The 23,339-nt window shown below is 37.2% G+C and overlaps 1 protein-coding gene across 20 annotated transcripts in view; it reads left to right on the top strand.

Moving 5' to 3' along the window:
* The window catches only part of RAB3GAP2 (RAB3 GTPase activating non-catalytic protein subunit 2), a 42,644-nt gene that overhangs the window by 5,610 nt on the left and 13,695 nt on the right, over nucleotides 1-23,339 (top strand). Inside the window, exons 2-20 of one of the 20 annotated variants that reach the window (XM_086878759.1) lie at nucleotides 3,587-3,651; nucleotides 6,860-6,983; nucleotides 8,523-8,604; nucleotides 10,557-10,604; nucleotides 10,706-10,781; nucleotides 10,927-11,028; nucleotides 12,098-12,197; nucleotides 13,834-13,926; nucleotides 14,728-14,876; nucleotides 15,817-15,896; nucleotides 16,014-16,103; nucleotides 16,561-16,700; nucleotides 16,863-17,079; nucleotides 17,373-17,516; nucleotides 17,786-17,868; nucleotides 18,184-18,248; nucleotides 18,630-18,720; nucleotides 20,505-20,632; nucleotides 21,335-21,548. In XM_086878759.1, the coding sequence (XP_086734885.1) occupies nucleotides 3,587-3,651; nucleotides 6,860-6,983; nucleotides 8,523-8,604; nucleotides 10,557-10,604; nucleotides 10,706-10,781; nucleotides 10,927-11,028; nucleotides 12,098-12,197; nucleotides 13,834-13,926; nucleotides 14,728-14,876; nucleotides 15,817-15,896; nucleotides 16,014-16,103; nucleotides 16,561-16,700; nucleotides 16,863-17,079; nucleotides 17,373-17,516; nucleotides 17,786-17,868; nucleotides 18,184-18,248; nucleotides 18,630-18,720; nucleotides 20,505-20,632; nucleotides 21,335-21,548 (2,091 nt within the window). Of the gene's footprint in view, nucleotides 1-3,583; nucleotides 3,652-6,859; nucleotides 6,984-8,522; nucleotides 8,605-10,556; nucleotides 10,605-10,705; nucleotides 10,782-10,926; nucleotides 11,072-12,097; nucleotides 12,198-13,827; nucleotides 13,927-14,727; nucleotides 14,877-15,816; nucleotides 15,897-16,013; nucleotides 16,104-16,560; nucleotides 16,701-16,862; nucleotides 17,080-17,372; nucleotides 17,517-17,785; nucleotides 17,869-18,183; nucleotides 18,249-18,629; nucleotides 18,721-20,462; nucleotides 20,633-21,334; nucleotides 21,549-23,339 lie in introns of all 20 variants that reach the window. The other 19 variants (XM_086878756.1, XM_086878755.1, XM_086878757.1 and 16 more) reach the window with 19 other exon arrangements.

Raw genomic sequence — 23,339 nt, 5'->3', positions numbered from 1 at the left:
TTCAAATTTTGGTTTTTGGGTTAAGTTATAATTGTAGGCCATGGAACTTTACACTATTAATTAAAAAAAAAATCTATGTAGTACCTGGTTTGTTTTAAATTCAGTTATCTTTTACTTTATCAAAAGCAATTGTGACCTCCTTAAGGGAGAAAAAATGCTCAAGTGGTTATTTTTGTGATTAGGAGACTAACTTAGTTGTGCTTTTGGGTTTTTTTTCCCCCCCACTTAAGGATGCCTGAAGTGAGAAGAGAGAGCAAATATAAAACTAGCCTTAAGAGAGGCTTCCTAGTAGTGTTGGCAAAATAGCCTTATATATTTGTCAGTCCTCATGTTGGAGGAGCTTTGGGAATAAATGCCCTATGATTCCTGAACAGCAAGAAGATTCTAAGCTGTTTCTAAAATTCCTTGGCCTGGAGAGATTATTTCTTTCATAAATTTGCAGTCCAGTGGTATCAGAATTGCAGTAAACATGCATAGAAGAAAATCTACAACTCTCACACTTAAGCAATTGTTTTGTGCACTATTATCTAGTAATGTTTTATATTCATAAAGCATGGATGGGACTTCATTGCATGTGTCTAAGCTCATCCTTCAATAACCTTCTGCATTTGAAGATTTGGAATGTAAATGTGAGGGCAGGAAGGAAAGGCTTCAGCGGCCTGCCCCAGGTCATAGTGCTGCTCTGGAATGGAGGGCACTGACAATTTTCTGTGCTCACATGTCTATTCTGTACTATGAGAAGTGAGTAAAAACGTCTTTCATATTGAATTTGACCTGTTAAATGCTGGTTAGACCTTAGTGGTTTAGATCTGTTGCTATTTTTTCTCTCTTCTCTGCTCTTGTCTTTTAAACAAAACATGTTTAGAGGTAGAAATTGTTCTTGTGGGTGTTTTGTTTAATGATAACTGTGCTTAAATTAATTTTCTTATGCATTAACACCAGTGTTGCACATGTGCAGCATTTAAACCAGCTCTAAAGTTTCAAACATGCTGATGCTATATGCTTTAAATTAAAGAATTAAGTGGTTCATGTAAATCCAGTTGATGAACTTTTATTTTTGCACTCTCCATAGTTAAGCAAAATCTGGAATATTGCTGCTGTTTTATCCAAGTAAGGAGAACTGTTTGAATGGAAACAGAGGTTTCTGCAGGAAAGTTTGATTAATTTTTTTAAATTTTGTTTTCCTTAAGAGGGACTGGAAAAAATGACCATGTTACAGCTGTTTAGGCTTGCTTAGGTATTAGTTACTAGTGAATTTGTTACATTCCACAGTTGCTGGTTCTGATCTGTAATGTTGCTAAAGGAAATGGTGGGGGATTTCTTAAAATCTTCATCATAACAGAACTTGGACCCTGTGCACTTGGACTCTCACTTGACCAACCTTATCAAGTTACAGTGGGTGGAAAAGCTGTGCAAGCTGGCAGCCTCCATGGAATACTTTATAGTTTTTTTGCAGGTGAATAACTGGTGCTTTGAGTTACTTTGAGAGTGTGTCCTCTGTACATTGTTCCAGGCGTTGTTGTCTATTGTTTAATACCTTGTTTCACTATTCATTGCATAGGTGAAATGTCTAAATTATAAGAATGATGTGAATAAGAAAACCATTTTAATTTCATTTTTTCTTAAAAAAAGAAACAATGTGTGGAAGAAAGGCAAGATGGATGCAGGCCTTGATAAATGCATATGATGGCACATCCTGGGATGATCTATCCAGTGTGGAGGATGGATATGAAAGGAGCAGGCATGTAAATGGTTGTCAGCTGGAGAAGGTGCTGGCTTTGCAGAGCAGGCCACAGTTCTAAAGGATCTCTGCAGTTTCGTCAGTGGAATGGTGACTCACCATTACATCATTTTCCCATGTTTTTTCATTTATCTAGTATCATCCCAGCATGATGACAGCTACCATGAAATTGTGGCTATTCACAGAGCCAGCAAGAATCCTCACAGCTGCAGTTTTATGCTGTGGGCGTTCAGTCTCAGAATTGAAGTGGCTGAGGTTTCTTAGGGGAGGTTGGTCTGCTCTGTGCTGCAGGGAAGGCATTGGCCCCAACTGTGTTTCTTAGGTATGGGTCTGTTTCTCTCTGGACCATGGCACATGGACAGATTTCATTCCTCCATGAATTTTATAGGAAGGAGAATTTTTTTTTTTTAATCTTTTGAAATAATAAAATGCAAACAAAAGTAGATTTTTATTAGTTATCTTAATCTATACAATAATCATTGTTTTCTTCTTGTGGTTACTCTATTCAACAGTATGTGCCATAGTTTTCCTTTGTTTGTACACTGCAAAATATTTGACCTCAAATACAAGATGAAACTGTGACCCATGGAAGCTTGTTGTTTATATAGTGTTGTCCGAAATAACTGTGCAGTTATATCTGCATTGATGACGATGCAGTAAAACTGTTTGACATGCCCATTTTGCAGATGACACAGACCTTTGCATTTTACAGAGGTAAAATGGAGTGAGCATTTTTGTCTTCTACGTTCTCCTAAAATACCTTCTCAACAGCATTGGGGGAAAAGTAGTTTTAAATTAAATTATTTTCTTTGAAGGTTTTTGTCTTCATTAGCCATACAGAAGGTTTAAAACGTAACTAAACAGAGAGATTAGATTTCTGTTTTATTGTTCAGCCTTTCCTTGCTTGGTGGTAACAGAACTACAAGTTTTTATACCAAATAAAATTGTTCTTGATACAAAACCTTCTTTTATGTACTGTTTGGCATAATCTTGCTTGCTTGAAACTACATTTAAACTCATTTGAGGCATTATGTTTTAACTTCTTCTGAAGGTCAAATTTGCCATGACAGCAGTTAATGGAAAATCTTGAAAGAAATCCTTGGAAAACTCTTGAAGTCTTATTGATGTTACTGCTTCAGATTTCACTCTAGTACATGCTTGGATGGAAGTCAGTCCTTGGCTTTTCTACTGAATTACAACGATGTTTATTGATTTATCGAGGGTCCCAGTTGGTGGTAGTGTCGTACATCTGCTAGTAATAAATGCCTGTGGCTTTTCAATTTATCTATCAAGTTCTGTATTTTTAGGTAAAAAAAGAACTTCCACATTCACTCTTACAACTAAAGAAGTAGGTCTGTCTCTACAAATCTAATCTATTTTGCAGGTGTTTGAGGTATTTTGTGAGCTTGTGGTTACTCTGAGGTTTCTGAATGACATAATTGAAACTGATCAGTGTCTCATTAATTTTCCTCTCTGTTGCCTTGAAAAGATGTGAATGACCAAGGTCCTTGTGCTCATTTTCTCCTCAGAGGCCAAACTGTTAGCTTCTGCTTTGCTAGTGGGATCTGCATTATTCTGGGCTCAGATGCTTTGTGATCACAGATTAATTTCCATGTACTATTGTTGCCTTTTGTATGTCTGGTACATTTTCTCTTAATACTTTCCCATAGTGTTGGAAATGGAAGTAAATAAAATACAGAAAAATAAGACACTTCAGGGTTCTTTCAGTAGAACTCTTGTAGTATCTGTCATAAAAATTTTGTAATGCATTAGTGGGGAAAGGAAAATGATAATTTTGTTGCCAATGCTGTATTCCTGTGACAAGTCTTATTTCACTTAAAGCAGGCAGATCAACAAGCTGGGAAGATGGTGGCTGGGGAGCCTGGGATGATGCTGAATTACAAGGACCTGTAAGTTCATATGTGTGTGTATGTGTATATATATATATATATGTATATATATATATATATATGTATATTGCTAACTTCCCTATTGTAGAAGACTTTTCCACTAGTTTATGTGTGTGGTGTTGTGGTTTTTTCCTCTTATATAACTGTCGCCTGAGCAAGAAAGGTCTTGACCTGTGTTTTAAATGTGATTGCTTGTTTGTCCCTTGCTCCTGTAGTTTTTTTCTAAATATAACTTGGATGTTACCTATTGTGATAATTGCACGTATTCTTATGTTCTGTAGGGCTTTTCTCACCAAAGTATGCACACATCTTCCTGTGCTGCTGCACCTGGGGGCATCCTTTTTGTCCTGTAGCTAGTCAGGAGCAGTAGGGCATGGCAGTGAAGTTATAATTATCATAAATGGATATAAATCAAAAAATCCTAAGTCACAAATTACTGGCATAGACATCTTCTAGGTCAGTAGTGCTCCTTTTATGTTGTCATGTGTAGATAGTGTTACAGGAGGATTTAAACTACCTGCATGAGATGGAACAGCACCGTTGCCCTTTAAAGGAGGAAAAACATTCCTCTGCACAACTCCTTCAGCTGCAAGTAGCAGGGCTGGTCTGTTAATTGTTTGTAAGGCTGAGCCTGCCGGCTGACTTGATGAGATGTCAACGAGGCTGCTTGTAGAAATCCTTTGCACCTGAATGCATCACCTCAACAGAATCAGTTCTGAGGAATCCAGACCCTCACCTTACCAACAAACCCCTTATCTGCTGTCTTTTTCTCAGTGTGTAGGAAGGATGCCCAAGTTATTGGACAGTATCTTTGTGACTATTCTGCAGAGAACCAGATTTTTCAGCTGAGGTGACAGACAAGTTGAAATGAACATGGTGTCTCCCAGGGATGAATCACTGACACTGGCAGGGATGACAGGGTATAAAACCTTTTAAATAGAATGGGTACTCAGCTCCACTATAATTGTCATGAAATGAGTGTGTTTCTCAGGCCACATCTTCATTAGATGTGCTATAATGTTTATAACTTCCTGAATGAGTGGAACAAATATTTGCTTTTCTACTTATAGAACCAGCAGGGATTTCTAAATTTAAATAGTTTAATTTTTCACTCTTTTCTTTAAAATGTCACACTTTTCTGTGGTTTACCAGGTGGTTTGCATCCTTCTTGCATCCTCTATTTGCATGTTTTCCTCTAAAGTTTCTAGTGATTCCAGGCCAGACTTCAGAAAGGGTTTGCTGTCATACTCAGCCAAGAGGTTGTTCTATGTAGGAGCATATAAATACAGGAGTCTGTGTATCTGAAGGCACAGCAAAATGAGTGCGTGAGTCTATCACAGAAGTGAGAATTATTAGCAAAATATAACAATCAATTCCCTTGTTAAAGCTTTTAAGTCTTTATTTGCATTATAGTGAAAAATTCATTCTTTCTTGGAATTACTTGTGCCCTGGACAAATATCTATTTCATGGAAACATAGCAATTTCTGAGAAGGCATTGAAAACAAATAAAAAGTTTAGGTTTTTTATAAGGTATCCTTTTATGGATCTGATTAGTTGTTTTGTAGGGATGATATCTTTTTTTAAATGCGGATTTTAATAATTCTGTCTTTTACCCTTAAGTTTGTTTTGGCAAGTTCAGTGCTTTTCCTGTTTTAACCCTTAGCTCATTTTTGTAGCTAATATGAGATGGTCATGTTTTATATCTTTGTAGTTCAAGTTCTTTGTTCATGCTTACAGATAATTTTAAATTTTCTGTCTGAAATACTACTGTAATTCCTTTTAATCTTCCGATAAGCCTTTAATTTCAGTTTCTTTTTCCTCAGTCTGAAAATCATGACATTAAAAATTAGTACAGGGCTTTTCTTTGGGTTTTGCTTAAGTGTTTTTGCATGACACATTTATCTCTGTTGTGAGGAATTAAAATTGTCATGACTATCTCATAACTTCATTGTCTTGTGAAGTCTTGAAAAGTGCCAGTAAATAGGGAAAAATTGTTGCTAAACAATTTGGCATCCATCAACAGACAAAAATCACATGAAAATAGGTTCTCTTACACAAATTAGGAGATTGTGTGGGCAACAGTAGTTAACAATGTTTGTATTGTGCTAATGTAGACTTTATCATGGATACATTGTGTATTGCTATGTGCACAGAGACCATTTTTATGGTCAAACTTATGCAAAGAAATAAATACAATGTATAGTTGATGAAGAGCATGATACACAAATTCTTCCTACAGTTTAGTGCTTGTTTTTCTGCTGGGAGTAAATGGGCAGATTTTCAAGCGGATGCAACTTTACTGTAACAGAATAAATAGAATGAATCAGAAAATGATCACACTGAAGTTGTTGGGTTTTTTTCTTGTGCATAGCTGCTTTGAGATGTTAGAGGATGGAGTAATATTTTTGAGTGCTAAAAAGAGGTAGGGTTGGATATGGAAGTGGAAATGGAGTCTGTGGACTAGGGAAAGTGTGTTGCTGTGTTTGGATAAGAGTATGGGTCTAACTAACCAGGAATATCAACTCTGAGACTTGTAGCAGTTCATTCCAAGTCTGTTACTTGTTGACTTTGAACTATGATTAGCAGGAACTACTTCATGTGTGCCACAATAAAATATTTGACTTGTTCCCCAAGGAAAAAAAGATGTAATTTTCTTACTCTTAATACATGAGGATGATACCGAAGTTTTTACTTGCCCATCTTTATACCCTTAAAACTTGGCACCACTTAGTTTGGAATTGTTTCATTGTGAAGTTACTTTGTGGAAAGGCACCTGATACTTGTTGCCAAGTGAATACCAACTTAGTGACTTCCTTCATATGTGCAGTTACTTGCTTAAGGTTGGTCAGCGTATGAGCTTGGCTAAGTTCTTCATTTTGAGTATGGGTTATAATGAGAATAACTGAAGAGATTCTCTCCACTCTATAATCAATGATTGATTTTAAAATTTTAAATCTCATTCTCTTTAAATGGAGATGATTTTGAGTAGAGCTAGTGATGTGTACCTCTTTGTTTTCTGTTTTGTAAACACACAATTAGTGCAAGGCTGATGCATTTCTCAGGGCTTTTCATGCAAGTTGGAGCTGAAGGGATGTGGTCAGTAATAAAAAGTCCATTTAGCCCTGCTATGGAGGGCAAGCCAGATTGTTCTCATCAGTTGCTGGGTCTAAAAACTGTTGCATACATTGACTAAAGCTTTACCTGTAGGAAGAAGAGGAATCTAATTCCAAGAACCAGCGGAATTACTGGCTTCAGGACTGTGTGTTATCCTTGTCACCAACCAATGACCTGATGGTAATTGCTAATGAACAGAAAGCAGTCTTTTTAGTGCGTAAGTATACATTCCACTGAGTGTTTGTGCCAGGACATTTTATAGTAACTAAAACAAGATTTGTTTGCCCCACTCTCTTCTGTTTATCCCCCAAGTCATACCTTCAAGAATTTTGAAGTGTTTTGTAGTACATATAATGTATTTTCTAGGTGCTGCTTGTCAAGTAAATTGCTTTGTCTTTACTTCTCAACTGTGTTTTGACCTGTGGTCATAAAATGCATATGTGTTATAACTACTGTGTTTTAAAATGCTCAGAGATATTGACATTATTTTTTCTCAGTAAGAAAATTTAAAGTTTTGAATTGGTTTTAGCCATTAAGAAATGCTTGAACTTAATTTTCTTTTCCCTTACAAAATTACCTGAGCCAGTATCACTCTGGGAAAGGAGTATTAATGTGAATTTTTCTTGAAATTCCCTCTTTGATAGAAAATTCTTGAATAATGGGTGAATACCATCTTGACCAATGAGTGGCTTCGTATTTTACTCCAAAGTAGGGCTCTGGGAACTTTTAAAGCTATTACTAGTAATATATGAACATTGATCAGCCAACTGCTGTTTATAGATGTGCTTTTGTTTGGGGTTCTGGTCTTTTGATGGCTGCAGTGGGTGACATGTGAGGAATATGAAGGGAAGCATCCTGATAAGGGGACTATTATGGCATTTTAAAAATCAGAGTGTTGAAACTCAGATTTGTGTAATTGGATTGTATTGAGTTGTTGTACTGCTTTGTCATTCCTGCAAAGCTGTGTATTCCAAACCTGCTGTAGACCAATTGGTAATTTGTCATCAAAACTGGAAAAACAGCAGTACTCCTCATAAAGTTCTTATTGGATCAAGCATAAAGAAGTGATTTAATCACTTGCTGGAGAGCTGCCTCTGATGAACTGCACAGTGACAACTGTCCCACACTGGGCAGAAGTGTCCCCGTGCCTCAGATTTTAGGTGTCAGAGAAATGGCACACAGCACTAACTTAGTTTGGGTTATCCATTGACACCTGGGAGGTGATTCAACAATTAAGTGCCAGCTGTAACAGCACCCTGTGAATAGCAACCTATGGTGTCTTCTAGCCTTGAATTCTGATGCACTGATTAAAGGTTGTCAGATTAGTGTACATGTACAAGAGTACTTACGTACTTCTTGGCAGTTAAAATTTTCTGTTCATTATAGCTCATGTTCAGTAGTATTCCCAGAAGTTTTTCCTTGGTTAATAATTATTTCCTAAGGATCCCTGTTTCCTGAATTGAGCCTTTTAAAATTTGATGGATTAATGTATAAATATTTTTAAACAAAACTAGTTACTTTAAAGTTTTAATTTTAAAATCTTGTTCCATGTAAATTTCTAAGAAAACATGTAAGTCCTTTAGAAAACTCACTAAGAATATATTTTTATTTTTATGATGTTCAAAGTTTGTAATTGGCACTTAATCTAAGTGTGGCAGGATGTATTGTACCAAAGAGGAAAATTAGAAATAGAGCTACATTTGTGAGATGCAAAACATTGGAGTTTTATAGATGGTGTCTTTATTCTTCATGGCAGCTAAATGGAAGCACAGTGACAAGGGAAAGGAGGAAATGCAGTATGCTGTCGGCTGGAGCGGCTCTCTGAATGTTGAAGAGGGGTAGGTGTTGAAATGCAGCTGTGATTTAGATGTTATTTTCATGTTTAGCAGTTAATACCCTGCTTTTTACTTGGGCTCATTTTCCTTTCTTCTGAGTGCATTTGTGGTTTTATGTGTATTAGTGTTGGATACAAATAGACTAACATGGGTGATGAGAAACAGTATCTGCAAATCTCACTCCTGTGTATTGTGTGCTGTCACAGGACAAGTTCTTACAAATGAAAGAAATGGTTCTCTGCAAGTCAGTGTATTAGTGTGTAATTTAGACATGCTTTTTATAAGATCTTGTTCTAGAAAGAGAAGAAAAAGTACTCTTTTGAGAAAACTTTTGTAGTAAAGATGAAACTTTCTTAGGGAATGTTGCAATTGGAAATGTATTAAGCTGTTCTAGATATACTTCATTTTCAAAACCTCATTCAAACAAGCATAAAGTTCTCTCTGATGAAAATATGGTTTTGGTCTCTGAGTCACTTGGGGACTTGGAAAATTTGCTTTGGTCATACATTTGGTATTTATACAATGTTTTTGCTTCATCTGTCTTCACATAACCAGACAGATGCTTTTTTTGAATCTCCCATATGGAATAAGATATTGCACTTTGCTGTTACATTTGCAGCCTTGAGTTGCTGTCTGCCTTTGAATATGCTCCCTATTGCCTTCAGCCTTCTGTTTGCTGCAGGAGGTGTTGACTTCATCAGCTTTTCTGTAAAAATAATAATCCTTTTATAAAACTACTGTCACTGTGCATTTGATACTACCCTGGTGTCTTTTGTTTAAAAAAAAAAAAAGAGAAATTCTGTTTGAGGTTTGTTTCTTACTACTGTTACAGCCCTGAAGAATGCTATCCTATGAAGCAGGTATCTCTGTTTAGATAGGGGCAGATTCGATTCAGATTAGAATATATTAGATTGAATATATTCAATACATTTTGATGTATTTTGGTTTTTTATTCTGTGGAGGTGTTAATATGTAAATTACTGTCAGATTATCAAAATATTTGAGTGGTTTTGGTTGTTCTTGGTTCTTTTTGGTTTTTTTCTTTCCCCAAAGTTGCCTTCAACTGAAAATGTTCTGTGGTGGCTAAGCTTTGCTATTGGAAGATGAGATGTGACTGAGATATTTAATGTTTGTTTGAGGATGTAATGAAATTGCAACTCCTCTCAACCTTGCATGTAGAAAGCTTTCCTTCACTAATTGTCTACCTTGCTTATTTAGTCACTCTTTGGGAAATGGAAGTGACCTGAAATGTAAATAATAAACAGTACTGCTGGCATTTATGCTTTAAGTGCTGTTTGCCATGTCATCTTGGATTCTGTGCTGTCTCATAAAACCTTTGTACTGCTTCTGTTTCCCCAGACAGTGTAAAACTTTGTATCATGGTAACAGTTAAATGACTTCTGATTTGAGATATTGAGGTCTGCTCATCTGCTTGCCCTCTGCATGCTTTGCCTGTCATTGAGCATGCTCAGTTATTGCATTATCTGGGAAGACCATATTGCTCTCAAATTATGAGGTGCTGAAAGGCAGTGGATGTAAAATCTACCTAATTGCATATTTAAAAAAATTATTTTGATCTGTATGGTTCAGTTGGCTCCTTAAAAAAAAAAAAAAGGGTTGTTCATGGCATATCATTATAGATCAGAAGAAAATAATTTACCTGTAGGCACCTGAAATTTAACTTGAATCTGCTGAACAGTACTGACAGAATAATCAGTCTGTGATTTATGAAAGACAGCATTAACAAGTACAAAAGGTCTGTTTGGGCATTCTTGAACTTGTAATTGAAAATGTCTTTAAAATAAAGAGACTTTTTTTGATTCTTACTGTGAATTTGATATATGGTGTGCTGCATTAATAAATTGTTAAAACTTTCAAAATTCTGACATGGCAAGATCTCTTGCATGCAGTAAAATTTCACAACTAGAGAACACTAATTTTGTGTTTGTTTCTAGTGAATGTGTGAGTAGCGTATTGTGTATTCCACTGGCAAGTCAGAAGAGGTAAGGATGTATATGCATCACTAATGTCCTTACATGACACTTTTCTGTGTCCCTAGCTTAGAATGGGAGTTGTTTTTAACGAGTGTCTCTTTGTGAAACAGGAGCTCCACAGGCCGCCCTGACTGGACGTGCATCGTGGTTGGCTTCACCTCTGGCTACGTTCGGTTTTACACTGAGGTGCGTCTCTCAGCAGGACAGGGCAAGGGAGCCCTTGGCATAAACATCTGGGTGTTTTAAACTTCCATTCCCTGCAGATTGTGCTTTTTGTCTTCCCTAAGAAAAAGAACAGAAATGTTCATGCTTCTTATCCTTTGTCTTCTAGAGTGGAGTACTGCTTCTTGCACAGCTTTTGAATGAAGATCCTGTCCTACAGCTAAAGTGCAGAACCTATGAAATTCCCAGGCATCCTGGTGTCACAGAACAGGTTTTGTCAGATTATTTCAAAAGCGAAGTGCCAGTGTTATGGGGTATGGAAGGGAGTCTTCTCTGTGAATCCTCTGTGTCCTTTACCAATTTTTGACGGGATGGACGATTCCTTAGAACAAGAGACCCTTGATTTCTTGTTCCAGATCTATTCATGCCTGTATAGTTTGAGGATTCAGAATGTCTTTTGGAGTTTTAGCTCTATAGATTTGTTCTATTTTTCTCTTTTTGCAAAGGAATAGTTCATTCATTTTTTGTTTATTCATTTGCGTGCAAAGAACATGATAATGCATTGATGAAGGGAGAAAATGTAACTTGACAGGTGCCAAGAGCTATTCATACTCATTCATAAGAACTTACCTTAATTATTTCACAGAGAAGATAGCTGGAAGTTAAAAGAATATTTATAGGGCTAGGAACCTACATGTCATTATGAGTATGTACTGCAGAGGAGACTCGGCAGAACTGTTTAGGAAAGAAGGCAGCTTTCCTTGCTTTTGGCTGAGTTGGCAAGCTTTGTGTGAAAAATGAACAAAATCACAGAAATTTTCAAGTTTTCTTTGTAGAAATATTCATGTGATTTAGTATGACGTTTTTGGAATCAGTTTTGAAATACAGAAGCATGAAGGAATTTGAGTCTTGAGTTTGTATTGCCAGATTAGCATTTATGTGCCCAAGTGGTAATTCAGGCAGGCATTAATCCAGTTTCAGAATTTGGCTTCCTAAACCCGTGATATTTACATTCTAGATAAACCTGTTTTTCTGTCACCTTCAAAAGCTTCTGCAACTTATGGATTTTTTTCATAAGCCTTAAGATATATTAAGCAAACAAAGAAGTTATTAAAAAAAGATAAAAATATAAAACCATGTGGCTAAAATAATTTTTGGGACAGTTTAATACTGAATTTCTGTAGTTTTGCCTTAGTCTGTTGCCTGTGCTTGTTCGATATTAACTCTCTGGATATAATCCTTGTCTTTGTGTAGTTAATAGTATAAAAAGCCAGAAAATAAGCTGTTCTAACAGTAGCAGTGATCTGGTTTTTGTCTCCTCCTTCTTATTTTTTCCCCAGAATGAGGAACTAAGTATCTTGTACCCAGCAGCAATTGTGACAATTGATGGCTTCAGCCTCTTCCAGTCCCTTCGTGCGTGTCGCAATCAGGTAGCAAGAGGTACGTGTAAGGGGAAATGTTTATTTTTTCAATCTGTTAATAATTCTTTACTATTTAGGAAATTTACTTAGATTAAATATAAAATCGAGGTGGAATTTAGATCTTCCTTGCTTATTCATTGATATATTGACCCTACTGCATTCAGGGATGTTTCTTCCTTTACAGAAAATGTTCTAAGAGCCCAAGTTGTCCAAGGAGTATTGACTGTCTTCTACATGCTCCCCATAATACCGTACGCTGGTTTTGCCTGGGATAACTGGGATAGAGTTAGTTTTTTTTCTAGTAGCTGGTATGGGGCTGTTTTGGGTTTGTGATGAAAACAACACTGATAGCATGCTAATGTTTTAGCTGCTGTGGAACAGTGTTTGCTCAGAGTTAAGGCTTTTTTTTGTTTTTCACACTGCTGTGACAGTGAGCAGGCTGGGGGTTCCCAGAAATAGGGCAGGACACAGCTGGGACAGCTGACTCCAGCTGACCAAAGAGATGTCCTGTGCCATATCATGATACTCCTGGAAATAAAAGCTGGGAAGAGGAAAGGAGGAAGGAGGAATCTTCAGAGTTGTAGCATTTGACTTCCCAAGTAGCTGTTACAAGTGATAGAGCCCTGCATTCCTAGAAGTAGCTAAATACCTGCTCACTGATGTGAAGTAGTGAAGAAAATACATTATTTTTCTTTGTTTGCATGCTCTCTTTATCTCAGCCCACAAGTGTTCCCACTTTTACTCTTCTGCCTCTCTTCCCCATCCCACTAGTTGTGAGTGAGTTAGCGAGCTGCTGTGTGGTGGTCAGCTGCCCTCTGGCATTAAGCCACTGCGTACTGCTAAGGTGATTCTTAGCATATCACTGACAGTGGAATGTTCTTCTTCCCAATAAAGACTTTATGAGAAGTGGTAGTGCTGTGATGATAGCAGAGGTGGTCATTGCTCTTTCTGTTCATATCTAAAAGCTTTTCATACCTTGTTTGATTGTGCAGACTTTGATCCTGTTCCTTTAGTACGGTGCCTGTTCATACTCTAATTTGGAAACAAGCTCAGTTTCCAGGGGGTAGAGGAGAATTATGTGACAGTACTGTGTGATAGATGGCACAAGGATGGTATTGGAAGGACTCAAAGCTTGTTGCAATATCTGCAGCTGGAGTGCTGTATCTTCCTTCATTCTTGATTCTCTGTATTTGGGGTAATAGATATTTTAGAAGTGTCACTCACTGATTTAGTCTTACCACTGTTCTTACCTCCCACTGTTATATATCTAGTGATTGTGATGACTTTGCAAGCACTTGGGTGGAAATGTTTCCACTTAAACATGCCCAAAACACAGAAATCAATTGTAGTAGCTTTTTAAAACTGTGCAGAATATTATACCATACTAGCTAGTGAATACACTATCTACAAGTACAAAATGTATTTATAATGGAATATCATATGCAGTTCTATTAATTTTAAAATAATTCTTAATTTGATGATGGTAAATATTTCAAAAGGCCATTTTAACAGATGTTTTAACGCATGTCAACTAAAAACTAGGTAATTTTGTGGCTTCAGGTTGCATCAGGTGTTTTCTTTCTCTGTTATGCTGTTCCTTTGTCTTTGACTCAGTAGAAAATTTTTTGTGCTTTATCAACTTTTGTCAGCTGCAGCATCTGGCAATGAGAATGTTCAGCCTCCACCATTAGCTTATAAGAAATGGGGTTTGCAAGATGTGGATACGATTGTTGATCATGCTAGTATTGGTAAGCATTTCTGTTTAATTTCAAATATTTAAGAAAATTAAATTAATATTTCTGTGCAGTTAAATTCTGGTTGAGAGGACTTACTGATACTGGTTGGATAGAATAAATAGGGGGAGAAGTCTGTCATAGTGAATGAGCTCACTAACCACTATCAAAATTATATTTTACTTCCTTATCTAATCTGATTGAGTCTTCACTCTTGCAGCTGTAACTGTCTTGTTCTTTGTTGCTTGGTAAGAAACAGCTGAGAGAGACCAGATCAGATGCAATTATTTCCATTTCTGTCAGGTGAAAGAACTGTCTGGCAGGAAGGTTAAGACTGGTGTGGGTCTTTCCTGCATCTAGCACCTAAGTAAAATTAAATTTGAAATGGTTCCTTTCTGAAAAGGGCAAATTGACTCGTTGGTTTTCAAAGACTTTTACTCATTAGGAATTTGCAGAAGCCTCAGATCTTGTCTGAGAGGCATATCTGAGGGACAGTCCACCCTTTCTGCAAAAGCAGCTAGGAGGTCAGAAGGCTGTTGTCTAGGCAGGTGAAGTGAGTTTGGTACATGTATTTTTGCTGCTGAACTCTGCTGAATTTTTTTTCTTCTGAACAAACATGTGTGCTTTATAATTAACCCAAGTGCATTAGGTCATTTCTGCTGTGTTGTTTGGCATTTCTGGTTAAAGCTGTTCCTTTTTCCTTCCCCCTGAATGCTGGCTAGCCAGTCAAGAAGGCAGGAATATATTTATGCTTTTAGAGTAATTGCATGCCTCTGTTCTGAATGTGTAAGACATTCACTTTAATGTTTTTGTTAGGCATCATGACACTGTGTCCTTTTGATCAAATGAAGACTGCCTCCAATATAGGAGGATATAATGCAGCCATAAAAAACAGTCCACCTGCCATGTCCCAGTATGTTACTGTTGGAGCCAATCCTTTCACTGGATTCTTTTTTGCCCTGGAGGTATGTACTACAAAGCTGACTTGCTGAAACTTTGCATAATTAACCATTCTTTTTTCTGTATGAGTATTTCCGAAGTATTCTTACGTTCATTTTCTGTTTACATTTCCGCTTATTGATCTTCTGGAACTGGAATGACTTGAAGTGGATGTGATAGAAAATAAAATTTCTCATTAGCAGGAACCCATGCTAGACATTACTGTCTTAAATTGAATGTGATAAGTATTTTTTTTATTTTTGAATTTGTTAATTTATTATATTAATTGATAATGTTTTTGAAAAAATACGTTGTTATTGTGTAAACACGCATCTTACGGATTTTTGGAGGTCTTTGGCCTTTGATTATGTACACCTGAGTACATTGTAGTGAGTTCTTGTAGGAGAAAACTGCAATTTTTTCTTAACTGTAACATATTTACATCATCTTTGTTGTACAGGAGGAAAAGGATGTCAATGTAGCTGTGTCTGTACATTCAGACCCTACTTGTATGCTGTCCTTACCAGGATCAAAAGTTAATTGAAAATGCTAGAATTGGAATTTTGGTTTTTGTACTTGCTTTCCAATAGGTTTGTGAAAAAACTTCTTATGTTGATATTTGCAAAGGTGCCAAAGCCACACACCAGGCAGCTCTCTGTGATACATCACACACAGGGTTTTTTTTAACTTCTCTTGCAGACAAACATACCAGTGCCTCGCAGGAGGATTTTGAAATGGTAGAGAGATGTCAGAATGGCTTTTCTGGGGGCAGTGAATTAAAATTTTGCAGTCTAAAAGCTGTGCTTTCTGAGCTGAAAGTCCATAGGAAGTCTAAGAAACTATTCTGCAGTTGAGTTCAGTGTAAGAACTCTTTCTTGGCTTTCTAAAGGCTTTGTTCTTTCATTTTAGGGTGGTTCACAGCTGACTATTTCTTGACTTTCTAAACATGTTATTCCTGTATTTCAGGGTAGTTCACAGCCCCTGTTGTCTCATGTTGCCTTAGCAGTTGCAAGCAAACTGACTTCAGCATTATTTAATGCTGCCAGGTAATAAAATTCTAAAAAAATGTGGGTTTTTTTGTTGTTTTTTTTTAAGTAGCTGCATAATATTTTGAATCTTTTTAGGACCATTTTGTAATTCTTGTTACATTCTTCTGTTGCAAGTGGCTGGCTTGGCTGGAAGAGTAAACATGAAGAAGAACCTGTCCAAAAACAGAAACCAAAAGTAGAACCTGCAACCCCATTGGCAGTGAGGTAAGCTGTTTTTTTTTCACTGTCAGTTGTTCCGGATGTCTGGTATTTTTAATTATTTAAATTATTTTGAAAGGTGTATAATTGATGAACATGTGACTTTGAGCAGTAATGGCAGTTTGCAGGTCATTTGTTTTAAGGTTTTTTTCATTTCATTTTATTATTCTGGACAAATAATTATTCATCTTTCTCTTCCAGTGCATGGGTTCATTGTTACTGTACAGTCATTGCCTGACAGTACATGACAAAGCAATCACATATCCTACTTCCTGAACTTTGCTTTTTCAGTAGGACCTAGGCAAAGCTATGATATATCTTGGTAGAAAGAACAAGAACGTTTTTCATGATTTGCTCTTACCCATACCTTCTGTTACCTTGAAAGAAGAAATCTTAGAAGAAAATCTAACTATTTCTGAAGAAAAGGATGTGTCTAATGGCTTTGCTTCATTATTTTTCGTAGGTTTGGACTTCCCGACTCCCGGCGCCATGGTGAAAGAATATGTCTTTCTCCATGTAACACTTTGGCAGCAGTAACAGATGAATTTGGAAGGGTTATTTTGCTGGATGTTACAAGAGGACTCGCAGTTCGCATGTGGAAAGGTATGGTAGTGATATTAGTATAGCAAATAATATTCTTCAGAGCACTTTACAGGAGCCAGGAGTTGCACAATTTGAAACAAAGCTTAAGATTACAGCTTTACTAATGTGGTAATCCTGTATTAATTTCTGCACACGAATGACCTTCTGTCTTCTCTTACAAAGGATACCGTGATGCAGAAATTGGTTGGATACAGACTGTAGAGGACCTTCAGGAGAGGGAAACTGAGAAGATGGATTCTTCTCCTTTTGGAAATGCACAGGGTCCAAGCAGAGTAGCTCAGTTCCTCGTGATTTATGCTCCAAGAAGAGGCATTCTGGAAGTGTGGAGCACGCAGCAAGGACCTCGGGTTGGAGCCTTCAATGTGGGGAAATACTGCAGGTAAGAAACAGGTAGCAGGTAGGCATGGTGGCTGTGCTGCTGCAAAAAAGTGATATATGGCTATGCCAGGGCTAAAAGTGCTAGTGGTGCACTTTGTGTGCTGCCCAGTGTTTCCACTGAAAGCAGCTTGTTGTTCTAGAGGTAGGGATTTTATCATATTTCATGACTATACAGTCTTTTCTGATAAAGCTGTTTAGCAGTTCTTAAACCTTAGCTTCATAAAATTTGATGCCTTTTTATTTTGTGTGTAGACTGGGAAGATTCCTAATTTTGGCCATTTTTTAAAATTTCAGGTTGTTGTATCCTGGTTATAAAATAATGGGTCTAAACAATGTGACCAGTCAGGGCTGGCAGCCCCAGACTTACCAGATCTGCCTTCTTGATCCAGTCTCTGGAAGTGTAAAAACTGTCCATGTACCTTTCCATTTATCACTGAGGTAAGGGCTTTTTCTGCTCTGTTTAAGTAAATTAATTTCATTATTGTTTTTAGAAACAGTTGGGAGACAGCAATTCTGGTATTCCTTTTCAAGCTGAGTAGTAGTACTCTATAATAGTATCATTGGTTTGTGTGGCTCAACATGATTTTCATTATTGGGATGTTACCTTAAAGTAGCATAAGTAGTTTTTAAAATTCAATTCTATTGAATCATTACTTTTAGTTTTGTATGAGTTTTCTTCACTCATACAATTTAAAATTTTCCTTCAGTGATAAAAAGAGTGAACGAGCAAAGGATATGCATCTAGTGAAGAAGTTAAATGCTTTACTCAAAGCCAAAACCTCAGATCCAGGTAGGTTCTCTTGTAAAATTTCTTAAGATTATGTTATCAAAGAGTTCTTGGATTATCTGTGCTGTAAGTATGCAACTGCAAGTATGATTGTGGTGCATTCTAGCAGCTGTATGTGCTATGAGCTATGATCTTTCATTAGCTCAGGGTTTCTGTAATTTTGTTTCATTTTCCTGAAGCTTATTTTGGCAGCTTCTGCAACAGTGTCTTCATCTTTAGCATGAACCCATATGCGCCTTAACTGTGGTGCAGGTTGACTTGCTCTTCAGAAGGCATTTGTGAAATATGAATTCAAATTGTGATTGTCTTTGTTTGCAGACTTAATTGAAGCTGAAGCAAAGGAATTAATACTTGATATCAAATATCCTGCTACAAAAAAACAGGTGAACATTTAGAATATACTTTAATATTAGAAAAAAAGTACTGCATTGTCAGAGTGCTAAATCTTTCAAAATAAGTTATTTTTTTTCCTAGAATTACTTGAAGCAAATAATTGAGCTGTGTAGGGTTTCTGTGTGGGTTTTTTCTGGGTAGTTTTTTTATATATTGACTAGAATGAACATGTGACTTCCCCAAGGTATCGTCTATGAATAATAAAAAGACCTTTCTGTAGGAACAAATTATGCCACAAGTATATGTAAAGGTGAAATACAGATGAAAAATCGTGGTCACAGTTGCGCTGTTGTTGGCTGAACTTGCTTGATACATTGTTTTTACAATGAGATTAAATGAATGTTTAATTCTCTGGAATATCTGCTTAACAGGCTTTGGAAAGTATATTGACAAGTGAACGTGTGCCACTTTCATCTCTCACAAACATCACTCAGATGCTAATGGATGATTTAAAAAAACAAGGTAGGTATATATTTATTTTGCAAATGTAGAGAGGCATTTGCACTTCGTCTGCAGTGCAGACAACAGTAAGACTGTTGCAGAAATGTTCTGTTCCACAGGGAGACCAGGCTTGGTTTGCTTAGTTTCAGTGCTAGATATCACAGGATGTTGCTTTTCCATGTCTTTATTTAATGCAGACGACAAATAGCTTGCTCATAAGTATGCTTGGCTAAGCTTTTTGTGTGCCTAGTAACATGTGATTATATTTAAAAAAAAACAAAACAAGAAAACAAACTTAGCAATAACTGCTCTGGATACTTGTGTCCTGTAAAAGCTCCCTTTAGGAAGAAGGTTCATAGGCTTCTGCCTGTAGATGTTTTAATTCTCTCTTCAAAGGAGGAAGTGAGGATGTGGCATGATCTGTGAATTTTAATGTACTTGAAGCACAAAATCTGGGAATCTGAGCTGTGACCACATTGAGTATCTTTTTTTGGTAAACTTTGCTGAAATTTACCAAATACTTCATATTTTGGTAGAGATTTCAGAGCTTATGTCAGGAAATGCCATTGCCAATTCAAAATCTTGTTGTTGAGAATCAAAGAAATCCCTCCTTCATTTCTATCAGTGTAAACTTTTTATGGTTTTCTTGAAGTACATAGAGGAGATTGAGACCTTCACACATGCAGTTCTCTACCTAAATTCTCTACCTCATTCTAAATCAATAGTATTATCCATTTCTGTTAGAACTCCTAAAACATCCAGAGGAAAACAGAAACATGACTTTTAATTCTGAAGAGAAATTGACAGATTAGTATATTTCCTAAGGTTTGTGTTTGTGCATTTTTCATCATTAATCTCTTGTCAAACATAACATTATTTCCCCCAGTCACAATGTACAGCAAAGCTGACTGATGTTCCAGCCTTCTAATTTCACATGAGCAGTGTTATATTCCTCCTCTTCTGTCTAGTAGGTAAAAGATAATATGAAGCAGATCCTGGGCTCTGAGAGTGCTGTGGTTGTGAATTCAAGGTCAAGTGGTTCTGTGACAAGCTGTCTGTGTTTTTCTCTTTTTTTTGGTGCTGTATCAGAAGTATTTAAGGGTTTGTAAGTGAGAATCACGTTTAGAAGTAGCTTCAGGTGAAAATTATGTATTCAGAGGAATCTTTTGTATAAAAAGGTTGTTTTAGGATCTCTCAAAACAACTTTCTTTAAAGACTAATAAGTTGGAATAAAAGGGGTTTTTTTGACATATTGGTGTTAGTGTCCTATATTGTTTGCTTTAATTGTTGCCAGAATTTGAATGTCAATAGGTAGGAAATTTCTGAGACTAAAATTGCAAGAATACAGAAGGCAGTGTCATGCTGAGGTGAAATTTAATTCATGTCAGTAGTTATCAAGCCTTCTTCAGGTGAGAGGAATATGCTTAAAGTGTTGTCAGAATGAATAAAATATTATATCTTGTTATTCTTGATGAAAGAAAATAGGAACTGTATTTCAGTTTTTGACAGTCTTTGGTTTGGCCTTAAACCCAGAGAAGACAATAGATTTATCTTTGTTCAGTTCCATGTTGTCAACCTGCAGTTTTAAAACAAGCCTGATATGATAGCTTTCTTTAGTACCTATAGTACCTCTTGTAAAAATAATTCTTTTACATTTTATGCTGCTCTGAATTGAATGTAATCATTGCAAACAGCAGTGCATCAAAAAAACAGTGAGTCTCAGAAATCCTCCAGTTCTGTGTGTGTGTGTTTCACTATTCCAGGCTACATAATTCAAGCTCAAAAGCAATTTCATTTCTCCTCAGAGCTGGAGTGTGTGGATGAAGGACTGCTGCAGTTCTGTACGAACAAGTTAAAGCTGTTGCATCTTTATGAACTGGTTAGCAAGCTAAATTCCCAGAGCATACAGAAAGAGCCTTCACCTTCAGATATTGTGAGTAAATTCAAAATCCAGTTGTCTTTTAAATTCAAGTGATGATTTAAGCATAAAAATATGTTTTCAAAGCCTCAGCTAAAGTAAGTAGGTAAGGAAGTTACCCATTTTTGTGGCCTGCAGCTTTTAATGAACTAATTGTTTATAATACCTTCCCTCCAGGCTCATACAAGTGTCTGGTAATTCATCTATGTAATAGATGTAATAGACACATAAAGTTGAGATACAAGTGAAAAGAAAGCCATAATCTCCTGTTTTCAGTCCTTTATTCAAAATACATAGCATGTTCTTAACTTTAGTTTTAGAGGGATATTTTGGGAACTGTAGAAGTTAAAAAATTTGATGCTTGCATAGCAGCATAATTTGGCTTACTTTTGCTATAATTTGTAAAGCTGCTTATATATTTACAAAACCCAACTGGTATTTTATAGGCTTGTTTACTTGATGGGCAATTGTTATGCAATGGGCAGAATCTAAAAATGGGAAATGCATCTGTTCTGGTCCTTGAAAAGGAAGCTAGACAAGCTCTTCATTTGAGCAATGTGAAAAACTGATTTGGAGATTATTTTGGCCCTTCTTAAAGACATCTTTAGTGTTTGAAATGGAATATGTTGACTTCTGACTTTTTTCATTTTTGCTGTGTTATGGAAACTATCTGCTTGTATAAATCTTGTGAGATGAGAATGTTTTTTTGTTTTTAAGGACTTGGCTAAACTGCTTCGTCTTGAAGAAAGAGATTTTCATAGGCTTGAAATTTTACTGGAGAACTACAAGAATGAAAACACTCAAACTACCACTCAGTTGACTGATGAGAAGGATGACGTGTTGTCTGTGAAAATGTTCTTAGAATATCTGGAATATGAAAAGGATGTGATTACTGTAAAAAATTTGGAAGATGGAGAATATGTGGCTTTAGGTAAGAGCTGTTGAGCTCTGTCACATTACTCAGACTGGTTTTAATCTAAGATGGTATAAATTTTTTAGCCTTAATTTGAGGGCCTTAGCAACCTGTCTTGCCTTGAAGTAGTATCTAGCTGCTCCTTTTAGACTCTTACCTTTAGCTGGGGGACAAATCTTTATACATGAATGAATATTTATACAAGTTAACTGCATCTGTGGATACAATTACCCTGAAGCCATGTAACCACTTCAAATTGGGAAGTGGTAACTGGATATTTGACAGAGCAGGTGTACCCTGCTGTTTCTTTTATGGTCGCAGCACTTAAAAGATTGAGTTAATGGCAGGACTGACTTAAACTCAGAGGTGAGGGAGCTGACCAGAGGCATCACATGGGTATTAGGGAAGGCAACAAGGACCCCTAATTTGTGAAGCTGAGGTTTGCAACAAGGTCCCTCTAAAATGTCCATTGATTTCATTAAGTCCATGGCTGTGGGCTCCATCTGTCATAGTAGTCCTCTAGGGCAGAAGTGTGTGTGTTGGATTGTTGCATGCTGAAACAAGTTCTGGTTCCATCATTGCTGTGCTTGTCATGTTATAGCATCGCTGCACTTTGCCAGATTCATCAAAATTAAATTCTCATTATTTTGGGTAATTTTTATTGTAATACCACTGATATGGCATATAGCATGTGTAGTAGTGATGCCATAGAATGTTATATAGCAGTTAACATACAATTCAAATCATTGGCTGTTCTCACCCAGAATCAAATCCCCTTGAGGTATATACATCAGACTTCCCCAAGTGCATCCAGGTCCCTTAGCAAAAGCAGTTCCACAAATGGGCTTGCTTTTACCTGAGCAGGAATAACATAAACTGTTCCCCAGGGTATTTTTATCCTTTCTGTTTTTCAGTAGAGTTTTGATTTGGCAGGGGTAGTCTGGTTGGCAGATCCCATAGTGCTGAGCAACCAAGTGACCTTAGCTACCTCTGTATCCCAATGTTTCAATGTCCCAGCGCCCACTTCATTCCATGTAGCCTTTAAAAGCCTGTTGCATATTTCAGTCTTTCCAAATGCTGGCTTCACCCTGTTTTGTGCCATCTGGATCAGTCCACTTGCCTGGGTGACATGTAAATACGTTCCTTAAATGGATTCCTTCTCTTCACAGCTGGGAGGAGTTGCCTCTAGAGGCTGAGGGTTTGTGCCCTTTTTCCAATTCATTGACAACAGAATTGTCAATGCCCTCTTCTCTAGAAAGGAATCCCAGCTCTTTGGCTTCCTTACCCTCGCATTTCAGGCTGCTGGCCCTGTTATCCCAACATAAGAGCAGCTGAATGACAGCATACTCGCCTGGATTTTGGCTGAAATCTTCACAGATACCTCACAGTTTCCTCAGGGATAGGGATTTTTTGGTTACTGCCTTGTTTCCAAACTCTTCTTCCTTCCTGAGTAGTTGCCACCTCATTCTACTGCTCTTGTGCTGGCCTTGCTCTGGAGTAGCCTGCCTCATCCACCTCCTTCTCCTGTTCCTCCTTCTGAGTGAGCTGACTTTCACTTCCAGTATTTCTTGTGTAGAGTTGCCAGTGGTTCAGTGTCAGGGTGCTTCTGTAGCTCAGCCATGGTGCCAGTTGCTGGGCTTGGAGTAGCCACAGTGCCTGTCACTTTGGCATCAGATCCAGAGGCCTTCTCTTCCCTTTGACTGTACCGAGCAGAGCGATTGTAATGGGGCTGGAGAAGGGGCGGGTGGAGGAAGGCATTTCCTTCTGGATGGGCCCTTCAAGGAGCAAAGGTGTAATTGCGAGTCGTAT

Source organism: Cyanistes caeruleus, chromosome 2 (genome assembly GCF_971803275.1).
Source record: "Cyanistes caeruleus chromosome 2, bCyaCae1.hap1.1, whole genome shotgun sequence".
NCBI lineage: Eukaryota > Metazoa > Chordata > Aves > Passeriformes > Paridae > Cyanistes > Cyanistes caeruleus.
The sequence above is the reverse complement of the archived record's forward strand: the minus strand, read 5'-3'. Positions and strand labels throughout refer to the sequence as shown.